The 21,079-nt window shown below is 41.7% G+C and overlaps 1 protein-coding gene across 1 annotated transcript in view; it reads right to left on the bottom strand.

Moving 5' to 3' along the window:
- TNFSF11 (TNF superfamily member 11) overlaps window positions 1–21,079 on the bottom strand; it is a 32,986-nt gene that overhangs the window by 2,842 nt on the left and 9,065 nt on the right. Inside the window, exons 3-4 of the mRNA XM_017536121.1 lie at window positions 3,852–3,897; window positions 3,668–3,766 (exon numbers count right to left, since the gene is read on the bottom strand). Coding sequence (XP_017391610.1) covers window positions 3,668–3,766; window positions 3,852–3,897 — 145 coding nt within the window. The remainder of the gene's footprint in view (window positions 1–3,667; window positions 3,767–3,851; window positions 3,898–21,079) is intronic.

Genomic DNA, 21,079 nt, shown 5'->3' on the forward strand with positions numbered 1-21,079 from the left:
CTAACATCTTTATCCAGAGGCCCACAAGATGGAGAATGTTCTACTATTTTATCTAAAGAACTGGGAGCCTGGGACATGGTTTGGGAGCCTCGAAACTAGGCTGCAGGAATCAAACAGGCATTCTTCCAACCACTTGAGAGAAAAACTGCAGCAAGGGCCATCCGATGGTGGGGCAACCCACCAAGAGACGACCAAGAATCCAGTGGTTCCAATCCCTCTGTCCACAAACAGGATATTTCCTGAACTCCACAACCTGTCTGCAGCAAGGTCATCACAGGCTCTCTTGCCTCCTGGGATCACCACAGTAAACTTCTTTTTCATGGGAGGTCTTATTTCAGGTCATCCCAGATTAAAGCATCCCAGATATAAATACCACCCTATGGTTCCAAGTGAGTCAACATGATCATCACACCCTCATGAACACTAGTAAAGCGATTCCTCTAACACTGACAAAACCCATGACATTCAAGATGTTTCCCATCTCCAGTTACCCCATGTTACCCTCATTCTTATCCCACTCTTGTAGTCAATCTGTTGTTCGATGATTTTTCTTATAGTTAACTCTTAACAGAGAAGTCTACCCTCTCAATGGGATAGATCAGCTGGCAGAGGAGCAAGATATGGCCTGGGAAGGCAAGGAAAGAATATGAAATAAAGAGGCAGGAGAAGATAGGAACCTTGACTGATGACCACTTCCATTGTTAGGTAAGCCAAGTGGAAGAAGTGCCCTTATTTCCGACAAAACATCTCTCTATTTTTATGGATTGATTACTCATACATTTACTGGTTCATGCTTCTGGTCAGCCGCACAATATCAATGTGGTGCTTTGTAGGGACAGTCACTTCACTTGTAATTAAGAATTACATCAACCAACTAGACCTTAATGACACTTACCACTAATAGCAGAGAAAATAGAAAATGTGCATATGAAATATGCATTTTCACTTCTGCATTTGCATAGCACATGGTTGACATTCAGTTACAAGCAACTGCCAAGTGAAAGCTACAGAAACTCATGGCAAGCAGGAGAGTTCAGCTGAGGGAGGGGACAGAGACTTGGATGGGCTGAGAAAAGGGAGGGTATTGTCGGTGAGGAAAACTGAGCAAAGAATGGAATGTGCCTGGCACGTATCGATGAAAAGGAGGAGAGCCAGCCACTGTGAACAGACGACTCAGACAATACCAGGAAAACAATGAGAAAAATACGCAGTGATCACACGGCGGGCCTCACATGGAAACCTGGATTTTCATCACTGAGGCACACTGACAACCTCTGACTCCAGCCTCCCAGCTTCGCTGGCCTCCCCTGCCCTGCACGTCAGTCCTCCGCTGCTAAGTGCTACAGGAGAGGTCTCTGAAATATTTAGCCTGGGTATCCTCCTAAGGAAAGCCATGTATTCTGACCTCACAAAATACTTCCCAACACATTTCATCTAAGATGTTTTGAAAATGCAAGCTGTGGCAGTCCATATAAGGCAGATTCTGATTTTACACATGTAAGTAAGTATAAAACAGAGCCCCAAAATAAACATGCAAAATTAAAGCCACTTCCTCTGAAACCTCCAGTGCTGGCCAAAACTGGGTAATAAACGGACTCAAGGAGCTGTGGGTCCAGCCAGAGCCACCAATTCTATTTTCTTAAACAGAAGTATACACTAATTCATTTCACTCAGTCACAAACTCAATAACTGTCAGAAAATAACCAGGAATTTTGCCTTGTGTTTTTGGCAGTGATTTGATGCTAGGTGCCTGCAGACAGAGTTTTTTTTTAACTAAAACATGCTTGCTATTGCCAAACAGACTTTGGCACACAGTCTAATGCAATATTTATCATATGCCATTTAAAGTGAACTGAAAAGATAAATGTAGGGTACATTAATAGCACACATAGCTGATGCATTCGTATTAATTTGATTGCCTTTGCTAACATGCAAAATAGTTTTCCACTCAGAGAAGTTAATACAGATGCATCCATATTTATTTGATTGCCTTTGCTAACATGCAAAACAGTTTTTCACTCAGAGAAAATTAGTGTAGCTCCACCAGAAGACATGCACAGACACACAGAGAGAAAAACTATTTATCAACCAAGTATCTGGGACAGAAGAGGTCGTTTGGAAAATCCTGTAAAAGCTGAAGAGTTGGTTTCTCCCTTTCTGTGTCTTCGGTCAGGAAAAAGACCTCTCTTGTCCATGCCGTAATAAAGTTTTCCAAATAATTTAGTAGAACTTGAATTTTCTTTCTTTAACTCCAAGAAAAATTTGCCTTAAATTATTTGTAGGAAAAAAAGTGGAATATGTATAATTATTTAATTAAACTCAAAAATAATGACTCACTCTCACAAATGCTTACTCTGGCCATTCTTTCACACAAGAATGTTAGTACTCTACCTCATTTAATCTTCAGAGCTACCGCTTGAGGGAGACGCTATCATCATACCCATTTTAGACGTGATGGAGCTGAGGCATACGTGATTTAAATTGTACAAGGTCGCAGAGCCAGTACAATGGAGCCTGAAACTCAGGCAGTCAGATTTTAGCACCCCTGTTATTAGATGTTACATGAATCTACTCACAGGAAAAGAGAAACAGAAGGGCTTTGAATTCTTTCCCTCTGGCCAAGCCACCTGACCACAGTACCTTGTGGCCTGCTTATGTGATAATAGAGAGCACAGAAAGCAAGGTCTTAGTAATCAACGGGACTGGAATTCAACTTCTAATCCTACCATCATCGTGACCGGGAACAAATGACAACCTATGTATCATTCAGTTTCTCTGTCTGCCAAATCCACAGTGATAATCCCCGCCTTGCAAGATTGCAGTAAGGATGAGAGATAATGAGCAAGGGGAAAACGCCTGATTGACAGGCGGAAGAGTTCATCGGGTAGTCACAGACTCAGCCACCTCCTGCAGAGTGAGTGCCAGGGAGGACACCTGAAGATCCCACTTTAAGAACTTCAAGTGTTCCATTAGTGGCATGATAACAAGAATGTTCAACTGTCACTCTATCGTAACGTTCTTTGCCATCTTTTTGATAGCTATCTAGCCCAAGGCAAAGTAACCAGTGGGGGCTGTATCATGGAATAACTGATGCACTAGGGTAGCCGTAGGCAGGGAGCTCCTGGTGTCTTCATTTTCAAGATAATCAGGTCTCTAGTCCATTGAACTAAGCCTTTACTCAGAGAAAATGATAAGCCACTGGAGAAAGGGGAGGAGGTCTCATTTTCTAGAGGCTTACTGTCTCTTAAAGGTCTTAAGGTCCTCCCTGGACCTCTGCAGGAGATGACTGGGGTATGTGACTACCTGATGAATTCAGTCATCTCTGAGGTCAGCAGCAGGGCTGTGTCAACTTGAGCTTGGGTAAGTACAGATGAGCATGACAAAGGATTGTCCTTCCCGGTTACAGGCTCTCAGCTGACAGTCATTTAAAATAAGCATCCATTCTAATGATCTGAAAATGAATAGACTGATGATGTCCCTTCTGACATTTTTGAGAATCACGGTTTCCAGGATGTGAATCATCAACTGAGGATAAATGGTCTTTCTTTTCGCTTTGAAGTAAGGGCTCTCAAAAATTTAGTGACAGGCTAAAAATAGGTTTCAGTGTTGAAATGGGCTGATAAATGACTCTTTAAATATTTTCAAGCTGGATGCAAATGGAGCTTACCAGATGGGATGCTGGTGGCATTAATAGTGAGATGAGCAAAAGGCTGAGCTTCAAGCTTGCTCCTCTTGGCCAGATCTAACCATGAACCATCCATCATCGCTGGAGAAGAGAGAAACCACGTTGTTTTAGCTAACAGAGTAGTGACCCTGTGGGATTTCATACATACATATGGATCCATGCTTACCTTTCTCTGCTCTGATATACTGTGATCCAACAATATGCTGTAATTCCTGAAATAAAAAGGAAAAATAATTTTATTTATAAAATCATTCTTTCTGTACAGCAGTAAGAATTCAGGGCCATTACATATGCAATAAATTAACCCTCTTTTCCTTCCAAAGGTGCCATAATAGCATTGGAGTGAAATTCCTAGATGTTCTAGATGGCTATCAAGGGAAGTTCACCCCAAAGAATTGGTGTTGATGTGTTTGAGACCATACCCAACATCAAACAAAATACTTTAGACAATAAGAGGAAATAAAAGATGGTGTAAATTATAAACCGTAGCATAATTGAAAATAATTAAAAATCTGTAGCAGGTACACAAATGGAGATGAAGTTAACTAAGAAAATAACAATTACACAGAATATGTGACCCTCTTAAATATTGTGGAACGCTCTTTTTATGTCTATTTCATTAGTGAATTTCTGTTATAATACTAAAGCTCAGCCCACAGGAAAGAGAATGATGCTTAGCTCCCAGTGGTTAATTTTTTACTTTAAAGTTACAGTGTACTTAAAGTACTATATGGAAGTCTAAGAGCCTTTAGAGTACCAATAATTAACTTAAAATACTGCCACAAATAGAGGGTTAGAAGCACAAGCCAGAAAAAGAAAAATATCATAAAGAGCGTAGGTAATTGCATATCTCAATTTGAGCCCTGAGAATAAAGGATTTAATAGGTAACCACATACCCACCTGGATCCAGACATCAGCTGACATTAAAATGTCACATCTTAGGGCAAGAGTAAGGTGGAAGGGATGACAGCTCAGGATTTTACCTTGGTTCAAGTCCTTGCATAAACAGGATATTAACAGCATGGGTACTTGTGAAGACTAAATGAGATAACGTGTGAAGCGACGTAGCAGAGTGCCAGTATATTTAGATGTCTATTATATACTCATCATCCCAGCACTTTGGGAGGCTCAGGTGGGTGGATCACTTGAGGTCAGGAGTGTGAGACCAGCCAGGCTAACACAGTGAAACCCTGTCTCTACTAAAAATGCAAAAATTAGCCAGGTGTGGTGGTGGGTGCCTATAATACCAGCTACTCAGGAGGCTGAGGCAAGAGAATTGCTTGAACCCTGAGGTGTGGGGGGAGGTTGCAGTGAGCCAAGATCACACGACTGCACCCCAGCCTCAGTGACAGAATGAGACTCACCCCCCCAAAAGAGATATCTATTATAAGGCTACTTAAAAAAGCCACTCTGGAGAGATTACCAATTTCCCTTGTTACTGGAATAACTTATTCATGCTAACCATTCTCCCCATGATGTTTAAAAGATAGGCCATGCAGCTTAAGTTCTTTATGTGTCTAGAGAGGAGGGCTTTGAAACAGACAGACGGACAGACAGACAGATAGTTAGGCAGACAGAGGCAATATCAACTGTTATTAGCTGGAATGATTCTGGAGATAATATTGATTCTTCTTTCTCCTTCCAAACTTCCGAGAGAGAGAGAGAGAGAGAGAGAGAGAGAGAGAGAGAAAATCCACATTGTTTTTGATCACCGTTGGAAACAGCACAGCTGTCTTCACTGACCTGTTCTGAAGTTCTAAAGTCACAGTGTGGCTATTAGAAAGAAGTCCTAGGACTCACTCACAGCCACTTTCTGCTGTTACCTAGACCCAGGGCGCTGCCCTGTAGAGCTCTGGGAGCGCCATGTGCAGGGAGGGTATTTAGGCGCATGGTGGCCCCTTTTGGGTTGAGTGGCCCTGACCATGCCTCGTTTTCTTCCCCACTCATGCTGACCTCCAGTCTTCCAAGTTTTCCTCAAGACCTCCGGATTCTCAGCGGTGCCCATTTCCTGGAATTTCCTGGTTTTGTCTGCTTTGCCTTCACAACAGATTTAAAGGTACACAATGTATGTTTTTTTTCTTTCTGCAGGTTTTTACTTTCTCCCTTAAGGCTATAGTAAAATTTCATTATCAAGCAGCTCATGGTGCTCTACAACCTGTGAGTACAATTGTGCTGTCTTTCTCACATCAGCAGTTTCCCAGCCATAGGGCCCCTCTCCTTCAAACGCTGCCGCTTCTTCAGCTGGCTTCCAGGCATTTTTCTTGCTGCAGCAGGTGCAAGTGCTGTGGAAGTGTGTGGAGGGGTCTCACACGGATCAGGACATGCCTTGATAGCAGTTTCTTCTTCCTACCCAGTTCTTGTCAGGCAGGTGGCTGGGTGGCCTTCGGGAATAGACCTCCCTCTGCTCCTCTCTTCTTCACTTTGGTGCCAGCAAAGGTGGATACACAGTGTATCTCTATACATTGTGTATATCTTCATATGGTTATATATACACAATATTTCTTTACTTGGGTACTGACTCTTAAAGATTGGAACAGGAGCCTTGGTGACAGAGTACGCCACCCCTCACTTTCCCTCTAGCTCTGATCTGCCTCTCCATCAGAGGAGAGTAGCGGAAGAAGAGAAGGAAGCAGAACCAAGGCTGGCATATACCTACAAATGCCTGTTTTGTGATTTCCTATACGAGCACACCTATGATTAAGAAAGCCAGGCCAGCCATGATGGCTTATGCCTGTAATCCTAGTATGTTGAGAGGTCGAAATGGGAGGATTGCTTGAGCCCAGGAGTTTGAGACCAGCCTGGGCAACATAGGGAGACCCCCTTCTGTACAAAAATAAATTTTTTAAAATTGTTGGATGTGGCAGCATGCACCTGTAGTTCTAGGTCCTCAGGAGGCTGAGGCAGGAAGGTTGCTTGAGCCTAGGAGGTAGAGGCTACAGTGAGCTATGATGTGCCGCTGCACTCTACCTGGGTGACAGACTGAAACCCAGTTTAAAAACAAACAAACAAAAAAACAAAGAAAAATGCCTTTGTCCTAGCTCAGTGGTCCTCAAAGTTGAGCATGTATGCATTGCACCACCACCTCCTGGAGGGCATGTTAAAACAGACTGCTGGGACCAGCCCTAAAGTTTCTGATCCAGTAGATTTGGGGTGGGGCCTGAGAATTTGCATTCAGCGAGCTGGTGCTGCTGGCCTGGGGCCTCATCTGAGAATGACAATCCCTTTTATATCCTAAAAGATTCACAGATGTGGAGACTGGAGATTTTCTGGAAGCTTGAGACCTAGGCCAAAGAAGCAGCAGACTCAAGCCACTGATTCAAGGGACAGGGAAAGTTTGTCTTCTACCTGGGAATGAACTTTTCTTTCCCTTTCAATCAGAAACTTCTAGGTTGCTACAGACCTATTTTGTTTTAAGAAAATTCAATAACCAGCAGCACCTCTCAGATGCACTTTCAATATCTGCTTAAAAAAAAAAGGAAAAGGCTTCCTGACCCAGGAGGAATTATAACTCTATCTAGAGACCCATGAGGTCATTCTGCTCTCATTTTATATCTTTCGGGTGTCGAAGGATTGCAGTTCCACTAAGAAATTTTATAGGTAAGTTTTACAGACATGACGTGTCTATAACCTCAAGGTACAAAGAAAGTATTCCCAATATCTGTATCTGCACCCCAGCGTTTTAAGCCATAAAACCATTGTTATTTATGTGCACAGGCATTGATCATAAAAATGACATTCTTCTAAGACTACACTTTCAGGGTGTCTTCCAGCCTTGAGATTGTAACTAAAGTTTTGTATTCAGTACTTGATGCATTCCATGGGGAACCTGGCTGTGCTGCAGAGCCACCTAAGCAGTTTAGAAGATACTCATGCCCTAACCCCAACCTCAGCCAGGATAACAAACCCAATTAGTCTGATAGTGACTTGGCAGTTTTTTAAAGACACTCCCAGGTAATACTAATATGTAGCAAGTATTGAGAAACCTGCTGTTGTTACGAATTAAGTGTTCTCATGAATAGTTGTTTGGTGACATCTCAATTTAGTCGAGGGTTTACTACAGTCTCATGACTTGCATATATATTCCACATGTTGAAAATTTAATAACCTCGTACATTTGTAGACAACAAGGTATTTTCCTTGTTACCATATTTGATTTTATTAGAACCAGAGGCTGGAAAACTATCACTATCACTGACCTCGTTTTTCAGACTGAGGAACTGAGGCAGAGAGAGAGAGAATAAGGCTTCACCTAATAAAGCTGAGACTTGATCTTTGGCCTCTGGATCTATTCACCCATATCCCTTCACAGGGCATCATCATAAAATACACTCCTGGAAGTTGGGACAAAAATATCAAATGAGCATCCATGTCCAGCTCCCCAGGAGGATCTGTGATCTGCCTTCACAGAATACAGCATATTCATCATCTGTTACATGCAAAGGGCAATCCTTAGTGTGATTCCCTCCCTCAAGTAGTAATTCTGAAAAGGAGGCTCACCTTGATGGGCATCTGGCTGCTGGGGATCTGGGGATCTGACAAAAAGGGGCTGGTACTTCAAAAAATATGCTCTCAGAATTCCCAGGGGCTTCAGAAAACAACTGGCTCAGAAGTGGCCAAGCCATGTTTATGGCTTGGCTGATAAACCCCCAAAACTGAGACCTGCAGGACATATGGATAAGGGACGCTGCATCTCCAAACATGCCCCTATCGAGTCCACTCTACAGAGCAGGAGTCATTCATTCCATGTTGCCATCTTCTCAAAGATCAGAGACTTTGCTATACACCTGCCAAGCATGGACCTTTCAATTGTCCCCTAATATTTTTCATTTTCAGGATTACAGGAGTCCTTCTGAAGAAGAACCCAAACTTCACCCCAATTGACAATTCCATTTATTTTCTAAGCTTTGCATTTACGTTTCTTTTCATCCACATTCGTCTTCTACATCTGTCAGATTAATTAGAGTGTTTTAAAATTTCTGTAGCTCTTTATTCCCAAATCTTATCATTCAGACGGCACTGCCGTTTTCTTTGAATTCAGAAAGTTCTGATAATCTAATTTTGGGAAAACACTACAAAAGAATATCCCGACTCCTTTCTTCTGAACAAATTATTCACATGAAAGATATCTTTTAAAAAATGTATGTATGTTTTATTTTATTTTAAGCCAGCTGTAAGTTAACAAAAACCAGTTAGTTAACACTCTGAATAAACATCCAACGCAACCACACGTTACCTGCACCATCAGAATGCCTGCAGATTTGCGCAAAGAAGTTCAGGTAACTTCAACACACCTCTCAGCAAACAGCCTAGAGCAGACGCCAGAAACAGTTACCAGACTGAGGAAGCTGGGCAAAGGGCGCCCCTAAGTTCTTCTCTGGCTAATGAGCACCCATGTCCGGCTCCCCAGGAGGATCTGTGATCTGCCTTCTCAGGATACAGCACATTCATCATCGCTTACACGCAAAGGGCAAACAGAATTGCCCCTTGGTTTCTATAAGCGACCATGACGACAAGGATCATTACTTATAATAAGTTACCAAGAAAATTCACATGAATGAATAAACTTATTTATGGTCACATTATAACAAGTAGGCCTTGCAGTGAATTCATGCAAGTGTGATTTTACATAAGTAAATTACGATAGTTTCATTTAACCCTTCAAAACAAGACAAAACACAGGAAACCGAACTACCAAAGAAAGCAACCAAAGATACCGCTGCCCATTCAAGTATAAAAGAAACCCTCTGACATACTGCCACCTAGTGGACACTGTCCAACACTGACAAGCCTGGGACACCACCGCTGCCAGCCTTTGCAGATTTGAAACCCCAATGTCTAAAAACAATAGAGATGAAGGTATTTCACAATATTTTTTAAAAATCCTCTCATTGTGGTATTTTTCTATTTAGACTACATTAACTTTTCATCTTTTCTGTCAGAGTACATTTGAAGAGACAGGAAAACACCAATGTGATTTTTTTTTAATGTCATCTTTTATTTAACTCCTAAAAAAATGTGGGGATTACACAATTTCTTCTCCAGGAAACAAAGTATACAAAAGATCAACGTGATTGTGTAACTGTGGTCTCTAGTACTGCCTCTCTTCAACTTCTCCTAAAGTCAACATCCAAGAAATACAATTCCCAGGAGCCTAGTAGTACAGACTTTGTCTCTGCTCCATTGAGACCAGCTTCCTTCAGATCTTTTAAACAACTTTTCAAATGTTTTAAGGATCTTTTGCCAAACTTAAGGAGATGAGAGATGTCTCAGAGCTGGCTCAATCTCGATAAACTGGGGCCACTTAGGAGAGATGGTACTTATAAGAATAAATATAAACACTTATGGGTATTTTCAACTCCTTTAAGTAGTTATGGGAATTTCGCTCCAGGTAATTTAAACACTTACAGCAAAGGATATGCCCCTTTTTGTAAACTCAGCTGAATAACTGCCCCAAACAAGACTTTGATAACATTCCAGTTCAGGAGAGAATGTTACCAAATTGGTTTTAAGATTGTTTGACCACAATGTGTTTTTCAACTTACAAAATAATATAAATAGGCCTGGAGCAGTAATTTATGGCAGATTAATGGCTCACATCGGTAATCCGAGCACTCTGGGAGGCCCAGATGGGTGGATGAACCTCAGGCCAGGAGTTCGAGACCAGCCTAGCCAACACAGCAAAAGCCTGTCTCTACTAAAAATACTTTTAAAATTAGCTAGAGGTAGTGGCAGGCACCAGTAATCCCAGCTACTCAGGAGGCTGAGGCATGAGATCGCTTGAGCCAGGGAGGCAGAGGTTGTAGTGAGCCGAGATCACACCACTGCACTCCAGCCTGGGAGACAGAGTAAGACTCCATCTCAAAAAAATAATGAAAATAATAATACAAAAAGATTTCGGCTCCAACTAAGAATATTCTCAGCTGCAAAGATGCTCTGTAAAGGTCAAGTTGCTGGAGTCTGAGCTTATCAGACTGAAAATCTCACCTGTGCATTGTGATGTGAGCTGTGTGATCCTTGTGTTACCTGTCAATCAGAGCACAGAAGAAGGAATTTGTACAGCCAGATGCTTTGGAAATCACTGGCACCAGCTCATAGCTGGGGTCTCAGGTGGCTGCCTCCCTCTGCAATACCAGCAGCAGCTGCAGAGACATCTGGCTGGCTGAACAAGGATTTAACACCCCGTTTGCCAGATATAATACAGGGTTCATACACTTGTTAACATATGTAATGCATTCATTTTAACATCTTAATGATACCCTTCATGTAATTCTTCTCCAACCTAGTTACAAGAATAGTGCATTCATGAGCCGAGTTAGCACATGAATGCCACACATGGGTTATTTCTGAAAATGAATAGCCAGTTTCCGGTTCCTGCAGAGAAGTCCTGCAGATTTCCACCTTGTAAACAGCTGGGAAATACACTCCCTCCTCTCCAGCCTGGGTACCACTGTCTTCCTTCAAGTTTTCATCATTTCTCATTAGGACTACAATAATAGCTTCCTACCACCTCTTCCTGTCTCCTGCCCTCCTCAAACTGATCCACGTCCCTTCTTAAAATCCTCCAGGGGCTGCTTACAGACTTCAGGTCCAGGTCTACATTCCTTACCAGGGCTTGGAAGGCCCTGCAGAACTGGGCCTGTGTAATATTGTAATATAATAATAAATATGCAATTTGTCTTCATCCCACAGTCCTGGCACCGAGCTCCTAAAGCCTTTAGAATTTCATGCATGACAGGTGTCACAGAAGCATCCCTTGTTATTCAGAAACAGCCCCTTCCAACCTTACCTGAGTTTATGCCAGTGATGTGACCCTTGGAGAATGGGGTCTGCTTCCAGAGGAGCCAGTCATGTTATTAGAAGATTGGATCTTTCAATCCCAGCCTGTATTAGTCTGTTTGCACACTGCTATAAAGAACTGCCCAAGACTGGGTAATTTATAAAAGAAAGAGGTTTAATTGACTCACAGTTCCACATGGCTGGGGAAGCCTCAGGAAACCTACAGTGATGGTGGAAGGCAAAGGAGAGGCAGGCACCTTCATCACAGGGCGGCAGGAGGGAGTGAGTGCAAGCAAGGGAAATGCCAGATGCTTAAAAAACCATCAGACCTCGTGAGACTCACTATCATGATAACGACATGGGGGAACCACCCCCCACGACCTCTACCTGGCCCCGCCCTTGACATTTGGGGATTATGGGGATTACAATTCGAGGTAAGATTTGGTGGAGACACAAAGCCAGACCATATCACACCCACTGACTTCCTGACCTCCCAGTTGACATCAACCACCAATGGCCAATGATGTAATACACTATGTCTATGTAATAAAGCCTCCATAAAAACTAAACAATGGGCTTCAGCCAGGGTACCAGCCTTCCTCGCTGGTGAGCATGTCCAGGTGCTGAGGGAGTGGCATGCTCTGAGAGGCATGGAAGCTCCACGACCCTCCCCATCCCTACCTTCCCCTAGGCATCGTTTCCACTGTGAGGATCCTGATTGTATCCTTTATAATAAACTGGTCATAGTAAGTCAAGTGCTTTCCTGAGTTCTGTGGGCCATTCAAGAATATTATCAAACCTCATTAGGGGGCCATGGGAACTTCCAATTTGTAACTGGTTGGTCAGAAATATGGCCAACAACCTGGCACTTGTGACTGGCATCTGAAGTGGGGCAGCCTTGCGGGGCTGAGCCTTTAACCTATTGGATCTGTCTTACTTCCCAACAGTTAGTGCCATGATTGAATTGTAGAACACCCTATTAGTGTCTGAAGAGTTGGAGAACTGCTTCATGTGAGGGCAAACTCCACATATTTGGTGTCAGATGGGTTATGAGAGTATATAGAAAAACTAAATTTTCACCTAGTTTGGTTACCGCTCCCAAATCCCCTACAATTCCTCCCCTGTACCCCCAAACCTCACTACCTGGAAGGATGCTTCAGGATGCCATAGGTTCCAGCTACAGGAAATTACTCTTAGTTCCATCTGCAAGAACCCCGCCCTCCTGTGCTTGCAGGTTTTGCACACACTGCTCCCTTAGAAAAATGCCTTGCCAGTGTTTCAACAACATCTCATCCTTAATTGCAAAGCTCATATTTCTAGGGCATTCTTGACTAACAAGGCACAGAAAGAGTAGCCACCAGGTGTTGTGCAATAGCTAATGAGACAGGCTTTAGTATCATTTTCCTCCCTCTCCTAAAGCTCACACTGACCTTGCAATCCATGGGATCTAGGGGAACATCTATATGCACCCAGATGAAGCTGGTAATTCCGGGTTCCCTACGAAGAGCCCATGGTGCAAAATCATCCAAAGCAAAGACCTTTAAGAGCAGGATTCATTGAGTTCTCTGTTGCCTAAATACATGTTGTAAAAGATCATGGTAGTAGCCTGGGTTCCTTAGAGCAGAGCCCTGCAAGACACCAAGAAGGGAGAGGAGAGAAGTGCTGGGGGAGGGGAAAGGGCAGGTCCTCCCCCTCCCCAAAGGAGCGGGGTGCGGAACATGAAGTGGGCGAGGGGTCCAGTGGCCCAGCAGGCAGACAGGAGGAGAGAAAAGAAGGTAGGTTATAGACCCCACTCATCCCGAAGGTAAAAGCTACCCTTAACTTAAACTTGTAACGTCACATTCTGATTCCTGTAATTCTTTATTTTTAATATAAAAGTACTGACTGATGGAATTTTCCTAAAGCCAAAGTCTTCTCAACATGAATTCTACACACCCCGCACCACCACCACCACTGCACTCAGCCTCCTAATCGCTCCAGCTCCGACTGCATCAGCGGCCACCATCCCATGCCCATCTATGAAAATTCTCAGTGAAAAACTTTACCAAGATGTGAATTGGCCTTCTCCCCAAACCCCAAGTACAGTCACTGGTAGATCATTTCTTCCAAAAGAAGTCTGCTGATTGGAAGAGACACGATTTTGCAAACAGCTCATGTCCTCTACCTACCAAAGGGCTAAAGAATAGTGTGTCCTTGTTTTCATAAAGCAGACTGATGCTTTTCCTGGGAGTGCGATGGGTATGCTGGGAATAGAAAATTAGTTTTTATTGTTTAACCTTCACGGTTTAAATCAGAAAGCTTCTGCTACAGTTAAAGGTCCCCTTGGGTTTTCATAAAGTAGTCTTATGACAGCAATATTAGTCTTCATAAAGAGCCCAATTTTCAAATGTCTCATACTATACTACTCATTTAAAAAGTGTCATCTAAAAGTTTGTCAGAGTAACTGCAGTGTGATATCTTGGGATAACTGTGCTATCTACCATATCTCTGTTTTCCTCTGCCACTTGAAAAATAATAATGCCACCTTACATTGGCCGTGCTTTCTACATAGACAAAGCCTCATCTCTTCTGGAAAAGACTTTGCTCTCACAGACTTCTCCCTAAGAATGAGACTCAAAGGGGGTCAGAGGTACCAGGCCAACTGCTTTAGCTCCATGAGGCCAGGAAGGAAAGGGCCAAGGATGCCAGTGAAGAAGTGCCCCAACCCCAAGGTCCCTAATGTGTTCATGCTCCAAAGAAGAAAAGAGCTCTCCTCAAAGAGCAGGAAGACACTGAGCTTGTGAGTGACCTCCAGCCCCTTACGAATCCTGTGGATTGATCACATGGCTGCTAGCTACTGGCAAAATTAAACAGCTCATCACCTGAGCACACCAAGTGCACCGTGGGCACAGAGCACTCACATGTCCATTAAACTTCTTTAAACTTCCGTTGAGCACCAACTATGTGCTTGCCACTGTGGCTGGAAACAGAAAGGAAACATCACACAGACCCTGTCCTTGGAAAGCTCACATTCAAGTGAGCCAGCCCAGCCCAGGTCTGTGTGGTTACCGCTGTTACAAGAAGCCTTGTGTGTGCCCAGGAGGGGTGCCTAACCCCACAGGTAGGTGGGCGGCATCTGTGGGGTCCTCCTTCAGGAAGTAATGCCTGAGTTGGATTTTAAAAGACAGTTAGAAAACCAATTACACAAAGAAGGGCATGGAATGGCATATAAAGGACTATGCATAATGGCTCATCATTCATTCAGTCATTCATCCATCCATTCAACAAAGTTTACTGATGGCGGCTAGGGTTCAGGCATCCTGTGGGTTGCTGAAGACACTGTTCGCAGGACAGACATGCCCTTTGTCCTTTCTGCACTTGCTGATTAGAGCAGAGAGGCGGAGAGGTGAAAGGTATGGCCAGGTCAGGAGAGCTCAGCACCATAGTATGGTGAGCCCATGGAGTACAAGTTGAGGTGGGGGTGATGACATGGAGCATTCAAGGTAACGAGCCTGAAGAGGCAGGGCCTGGAATGAGGCTTTCCAGAATAGAAAAGACTTTTTGTTACCCGTTCAGCAGCTCAGACTTCATCCTGACAACCACAGCGATTCACTGAAGGATACTTTAAGCAAGAAAAGGAATGACCTGTTCAGATGTGCATTTTAGAAGTCCCTCGGCTATGGAAAGGATGGACCACAGGCAGTGAGACCATGGAGGGGTGGCCAGATGCAAGGATCCCAGCAAGAGAGGATGATGAACCCTGTTCGTGTGACCACCACACTGAGCAGAGTAGAGACAACACTTGAAGGTTTTGTAGGAGGTAGAATTCACAGGATGGGGGAGAGGTGAAGAGTGAGTGAGTAAAAAGATAAGACCGTCTTCTGACTTCCAGTTTGGGGTGGTGGAGATGATGGTATTGTCATTCACCGTGAAAGACTAGCTCAAATGAGGAGCAGCCACCAGCACTGAGAAGAGTTCTGAGGGATTTCAAACTTTCGATGAATATGAGCCTTTATAATTATATAAAGGGTTTATAATTGTAATGATTATTTTTATTGGTGCTGCCACCACCACCACCACCTGGTGTTCCTGAAGGGCAAAGACTAAGGATGGGCGTAGCAGCCTAGTGATGAGGAAGCTAAGTGATAAGGGAACTACCCCAGACCCTGAACTTCCAAAAGTTCGAGCAAGCATTTGTCGTCTGGTCATCACAGAAACAGACAGCTCTCGACAGTTTCCGGGACCCACCTCTTCCATCCCACACAGGCTTGATCCTCCTTCTTAAATACAGTCACTTTGTTCACCATGGCTTCCCTGTCCATCAGTGGCTCTCACCTCTTCCTAGGATGCTTTGAGGAAATCATAGAGTCCACCCTGGACTACCAAATCAGAGGACCCACTCATAGATCTGGGGGCCTTTTCTCTTCTCTTTCTAAAACAAGGGCCCCAAGTGAGTCTTCAGATCCAGCAGGTCTGGGAAACACTGCTCCAAGGCGCATCCTTCTTTTCTGTTACACAGGCTGCACCTCTCCTGCTGCTGCTAGAAGACAATTCAATCTAACCCTTGCCGTCACGCTTTCCAGCCAAGGACCCTCCGTTTTATCCACTTCTGGAATCTCAGCCCAAGATCCCAGGCCACATAACAAAGGCTCCTCTTTCAAGCATGTCCTTCCAGCTCTCTGTTTCTTTAAAGATGTTAATGAAGAATATCTTTTCTTCCATCCTAGGGTACTTGTGGCACAAAGATAAGCCCACCTCTGACATCACTCACCGGTTATTTTCCTCTTAAAAACCCTCCTGCTTCCTACCTTCTTTCCTGGGTCGCCCCTGAAATTGAGTACAAAGCCAGTAACTTATTGCTGAGCTAAAGGCAATAGATGGCCTTGTTTTTGTAGGAAAACTCTGTGGGTCTTACTTCAGCTTTCCCATAAAGACAGCTTTTATAAACGCTAAATGTGATTGGGGTTGAATTGCAGTTTCCAAAACTTGATGGCAAACAGAGATGAAATCCTATTGGAAAACCACTATATGACTAACATCTCAACTTGGGAACATGAGTGCCCCAAAACCCAAGTATCCTTGTGGGTTTATGAGAAACTTTCTTCAGACACATATTCTTGTATACAAAGGCAAAAAGGCAATGAATGGGGTTTAATCCTCACCCTCCTTCTTTTAACTAATAGGCAAATAAGAAATAGCAGCATATAACAACTTTGATTATTACAATTTTACAAGTGGTTATAATCTACTTAAATTTCAATTGATTTCTTATTTACTTTAGTTTAAAAATAGTAATGAGCTCATTATAATAATGGAGATTGCAGTTCAAGGAGATCTGTTTCCCATATGTAGAAAACACAATCACTTAACTGATGAACTTTCTAGTTTTTAATTAAGGCTCTTTTTAATCTGCAAAACCCAGCAAAAGGTGTGCAGGTGACAATCACAGATGCAATCTCTAAATAGACCTTTGAAACTTCCTCAAAAAGATGAATGCTGTTGAATCTACTTTCAAATTTATCTCTCTCTTGCAATCTAAATAATCCCAAAGCATTTTAACCTTTGGAAAATACAATCTTGACCATTAAAATTTTTAATAGACTTATGTATTCTCAGAGTTAACTCTTGCTCATATAGTGAGTTCACCTTCCTACCTAAATAGGGTTTAGTGAATGTCAGAGACTGCTCATTGTCCCCCCGTCTCCTTCCACTCCTTTTTGATTATTAGTTATAGGCAACTCCCTTCCTCAAGCTTTGTGGACAAATAGCTGCTCAGTTAGAGACTACCTTGTCCTGCCTCCCTTGCAGCAAGATGTGGTCTATGAGCAACTGGCAGCCAATATGATGCTACTAGAAGTGCTGTCTTAATTCCCAGGTACTGTCTTCCGTTTCCTTTACCCTTCCCCTATCTATAAATAACATGAAATGGAAAAGCCAACTTGAAAACAGAGATGGTGGGTTCAGGTTGAGAACAGAGGAGCATGCCTACTGGTCCTGGATGACTCACCTCCAGGTTGTTATGTGAGAAAGAGAAAAAGCTTCTTAGCTAGTTCACTGAATGTATGGGTCTCTTTGTTACCCAGCTCAGACTATACCAAATAACAGTGAATATTTCATTGAGGATCAAAGTGCTACAAATCTTTGGGTATGCTAATCTTAATACCAGAGGATATTGCGAATTCTGAATTCTACATTATGAATTCTGAAGATGAGACCAAATATGTACTTGATCGGCAGGGAATAAAAAAGAATTTCAGGTAAGAATGAATTGTTTAATAATTATGGCTCTCTGGTCTTACTTCCTGTTCTCCAATTAAGTCTTTAGAGACTCGAAGGCTTATATTCCAGGAAATGGTTGGTCAAGCAGATGCCAACAAGATAACTTATTGGTAGTCATTACAATATCATTGCCTTTTCCTATTAAGGAGGGAATTTAGAGAGTTTTATCAAATTTAACTCATATATGGAGCCAGAATCATGTTTTTAGTTCACATTATAAGTCCACCTCTACATAGCAGTCAGGCTGTGCAGGGCAAAGAAGCCTGATGAAAATGAGACTGATGTGAGAGGAACAGCTGGAGGTAACTTCTAACAAAAATACACCTATGTTATTATCGTACTGAAGCATTATTACGTCACGCTACCGTATTCCTAATTATCAATTCTCAGTCTGGTAAGACAGTATCATATAAATGAGAACCAGGCTTATAACATTCTGAATGACTTTATGAGTTGGTTGATGTAAAATATTAGTTTATGGAGTTCAGTAACTCATTGATCATTTACTTATGCTTTTCTCCATTCATTCCTAAGAATAAATTAAGTGTAATATATTCAGATGTGTGTGAAATGGCTGTGGTCCTTGTCCTGATGGAGCTTGCAGCTTCACTCCATGATCTGTAAAAATGGCTGACTGTGCAACTCCATCAGGGAAAAAATTTTTCATGCTCTCAAACGTACATATTTATTTATTTAAATATTAAATAAAATCACTCCCTTGTATTTGTACATTACAAAATATTTGCTAAAGCACAGCCTTTAAAAGCTAATGTTAAAAAATACATAGACAGAAAGTCCCTATGCTTCTTTCCCACATCCCAGGGGATCATCTTGAATGCACTGAACATCCCATTTTGGAAAAGAAAGTGATGTGTACAATTTGTTTATCGACCTTTCTCCTGCACATTATTCTTTCAAATACCTTTGCAAGTAAGTTTCAGGAAGGTAACTGCAAACAGGCACCCAATATGAAATTAACAAGCCAGCACACTAAAGTCAAGTACAGTCACAGCTCAAGTGCTTAGAATGTATAGTGAGTGCATAAACAGATGGCTTTCCACCCAGTCTGGCCAAGGGGTCTGTGGGCTGAGTGTCCTCACTCGCATGCTGGATAGTCCTCGTTTGGGTCTGAACTCACTACTTCCTTACCCACGCTGGCTGGCAGAAGCAGGGAGGCTGTGAAACTGGAAACAAGAATCACTTTCTAAATCAGACGCCATATTTGTACTAGTGTTTGCTTTATTGTCATAGACTGTTATGATAGACTTTATAAATTGTGGTTGGTAGGGTTGGATCAGTAAGAGGTTTTCAGAGTTCTGTGCTAAAGGGGGCAGGGGAAGCCCAGAAAACCCAGCCACAAACAAAAATGTAGAAAAAAAACAGCATTACATGTCTGACCAAAGACAGCCTGGGTAAATACCACTTTTCGCACACATATAATGTGATATTGTGCTTATGTCTGGTATCTGCTACCACTGGATGGGTTGATCTCTCAATAATGATTCCAGCCACACATGTAATTCTGTCTTAAGCATTCACTCCATATCTATATTAGAAATAAAACTAAGATACAAACTTACTTAAGAATGCATAATGCATCCATCCTATTTTCAGCATTGGCAAAAGAAATGAGAAATCTGATTATTTTGGCAAGATGTGCAGAATGTCATATTAACCAATAATCCTTATCAAAAGATAACACATTTGGTAAATCATTATTTGAATACAGTAAGAGAAGAGTAAATCCTTGGGTGTAGGGAAAGACATGGCAAGGTGCCTAGCACATTATATACACTTAATGAACGTTGGTTGATTCTAATGATAAGGTATAAATAAGATGTGTCTTCTTCCTAAAGATCTTGTCTAGGGGGAAGAAATGGCATCTTCTACCCCCAAACACACATTGGTATAGTATAACAGCTTTAATTTATAATTCTCCGGAAAGGATTAGTTGTGTCTAATATTATTACCTATGCAAAAGGCTAAGATCCTATAACAAACAACAACAAATGTGAAATTGATGAAATAAAGTTCTACTCTTCATGTGAGTCATAATAATCTATCAATATAATTAAGACTATGTGCTCTTAATAAGTGCAGTTGATTATTCCTGCCTGACCACAAATTTTCTCCATATGGTTTGCCAAATAGTGAATGTCTCATTATTTGTGTTACTCATTTGGAATGAGGCATCAGGTCTCCAAAAGGATCCGAAAATAGGGAAAATCCTGCCATTATTACTCACTAACAACTTTACATACGAATTGGTGTTCCATACTACCTATGGAGTCACTTAGAAATCCCAAAGGAAGTGGAACAACGTTCTGATAAGGCAGGAAGTGATAGAAAAGTTCACTGAAGCCACACTAAATGTTAAGGGACGCTACTGCCAGTGAACAACAGTTGGCTGCCAAATACTCTCTCAATCTGGGATTTATTTTCACTTAGGACAAGAGAAATTACTATAACGTTTTTAAAAGGCTAAACAAATTATTTCAATATGTTTTTTAAGAATTCAGAGTATGCTCACTTATTTAAAGTAATGTAGTATTATATTAAATTATATATATACATACATTCACACAGAGACACACAATAAGGTCTAATTGAAGCCACTTGTTCTCTTCCAAGGATTTGTCTGCTGTCCTTGGCCCAAGTTATACTGCAAAAATTATGATGACTGTGCATTGTCATGTCTTTACATTCTCCAATCATATTTTAAATGCCTCTGTAGAGGTTTCTAGTTTTATTCCTATAAGCCTTGTATATTTCTTGTTATGTTTATTTTTAGAGCATTTTAAAAATTATGAATGAAATCTTTCATTCATGTTTTCTAGTTATTTGAAATGAGGACAGCTAGTGATTATTACTTATTAATTTTTACAAACTGATATTTTATTTTGCCTGTAGCATTTCATCTTCTTTTGATTTTTCCTGAGTATATAATTATATCACATGCAAATTCTGCCTTCTTTTCTCTCTCTATTTTCTTATTTCATTCTCTTATGTAATTATATTAGCTAGCACCTTCAGAACAATGTTAAATAACATAGGGACAGTGAGCATCTTTGTCGTGTTCCTGACTTTAAGAAACATGCTCTTATGTTTAATCATTAGGTAACTTTTAGTTTGAGACATTTGTAATAACATCAAGAATCCATCCAGTTCTGTTTTCTAATGGATTTTAAACATCAGAAATTGTGAAAAATTTTGTCAATCACTTTTCTGGATCTATGAGATAGTAACATATTTTTTTCCTTTAACCTGTTGGGATTGAACCATTCTTGCACTCTCATAAATAATGTTAATAATCTTTTTCTTTTCTTTCTCTCTTTTTTTTTTTTTTTTTTTTTTTTTTT

This window comes from Cebus imitator, unplaced genomic scaffold (genome assembly GCF_001604975.1).
Source record: "Cebus imitator isolate Cc_AM_T3 unplaced genomic scaffold, Cebus_imitator-1.0 Scaffold96, whole genome shotgun sequence".
Taxonomy (NCBI): Eukaryota; Metazoa; Chordata; class Mammalia; order Primates; family Cebidae; genus Cebus; species Cebus imitator.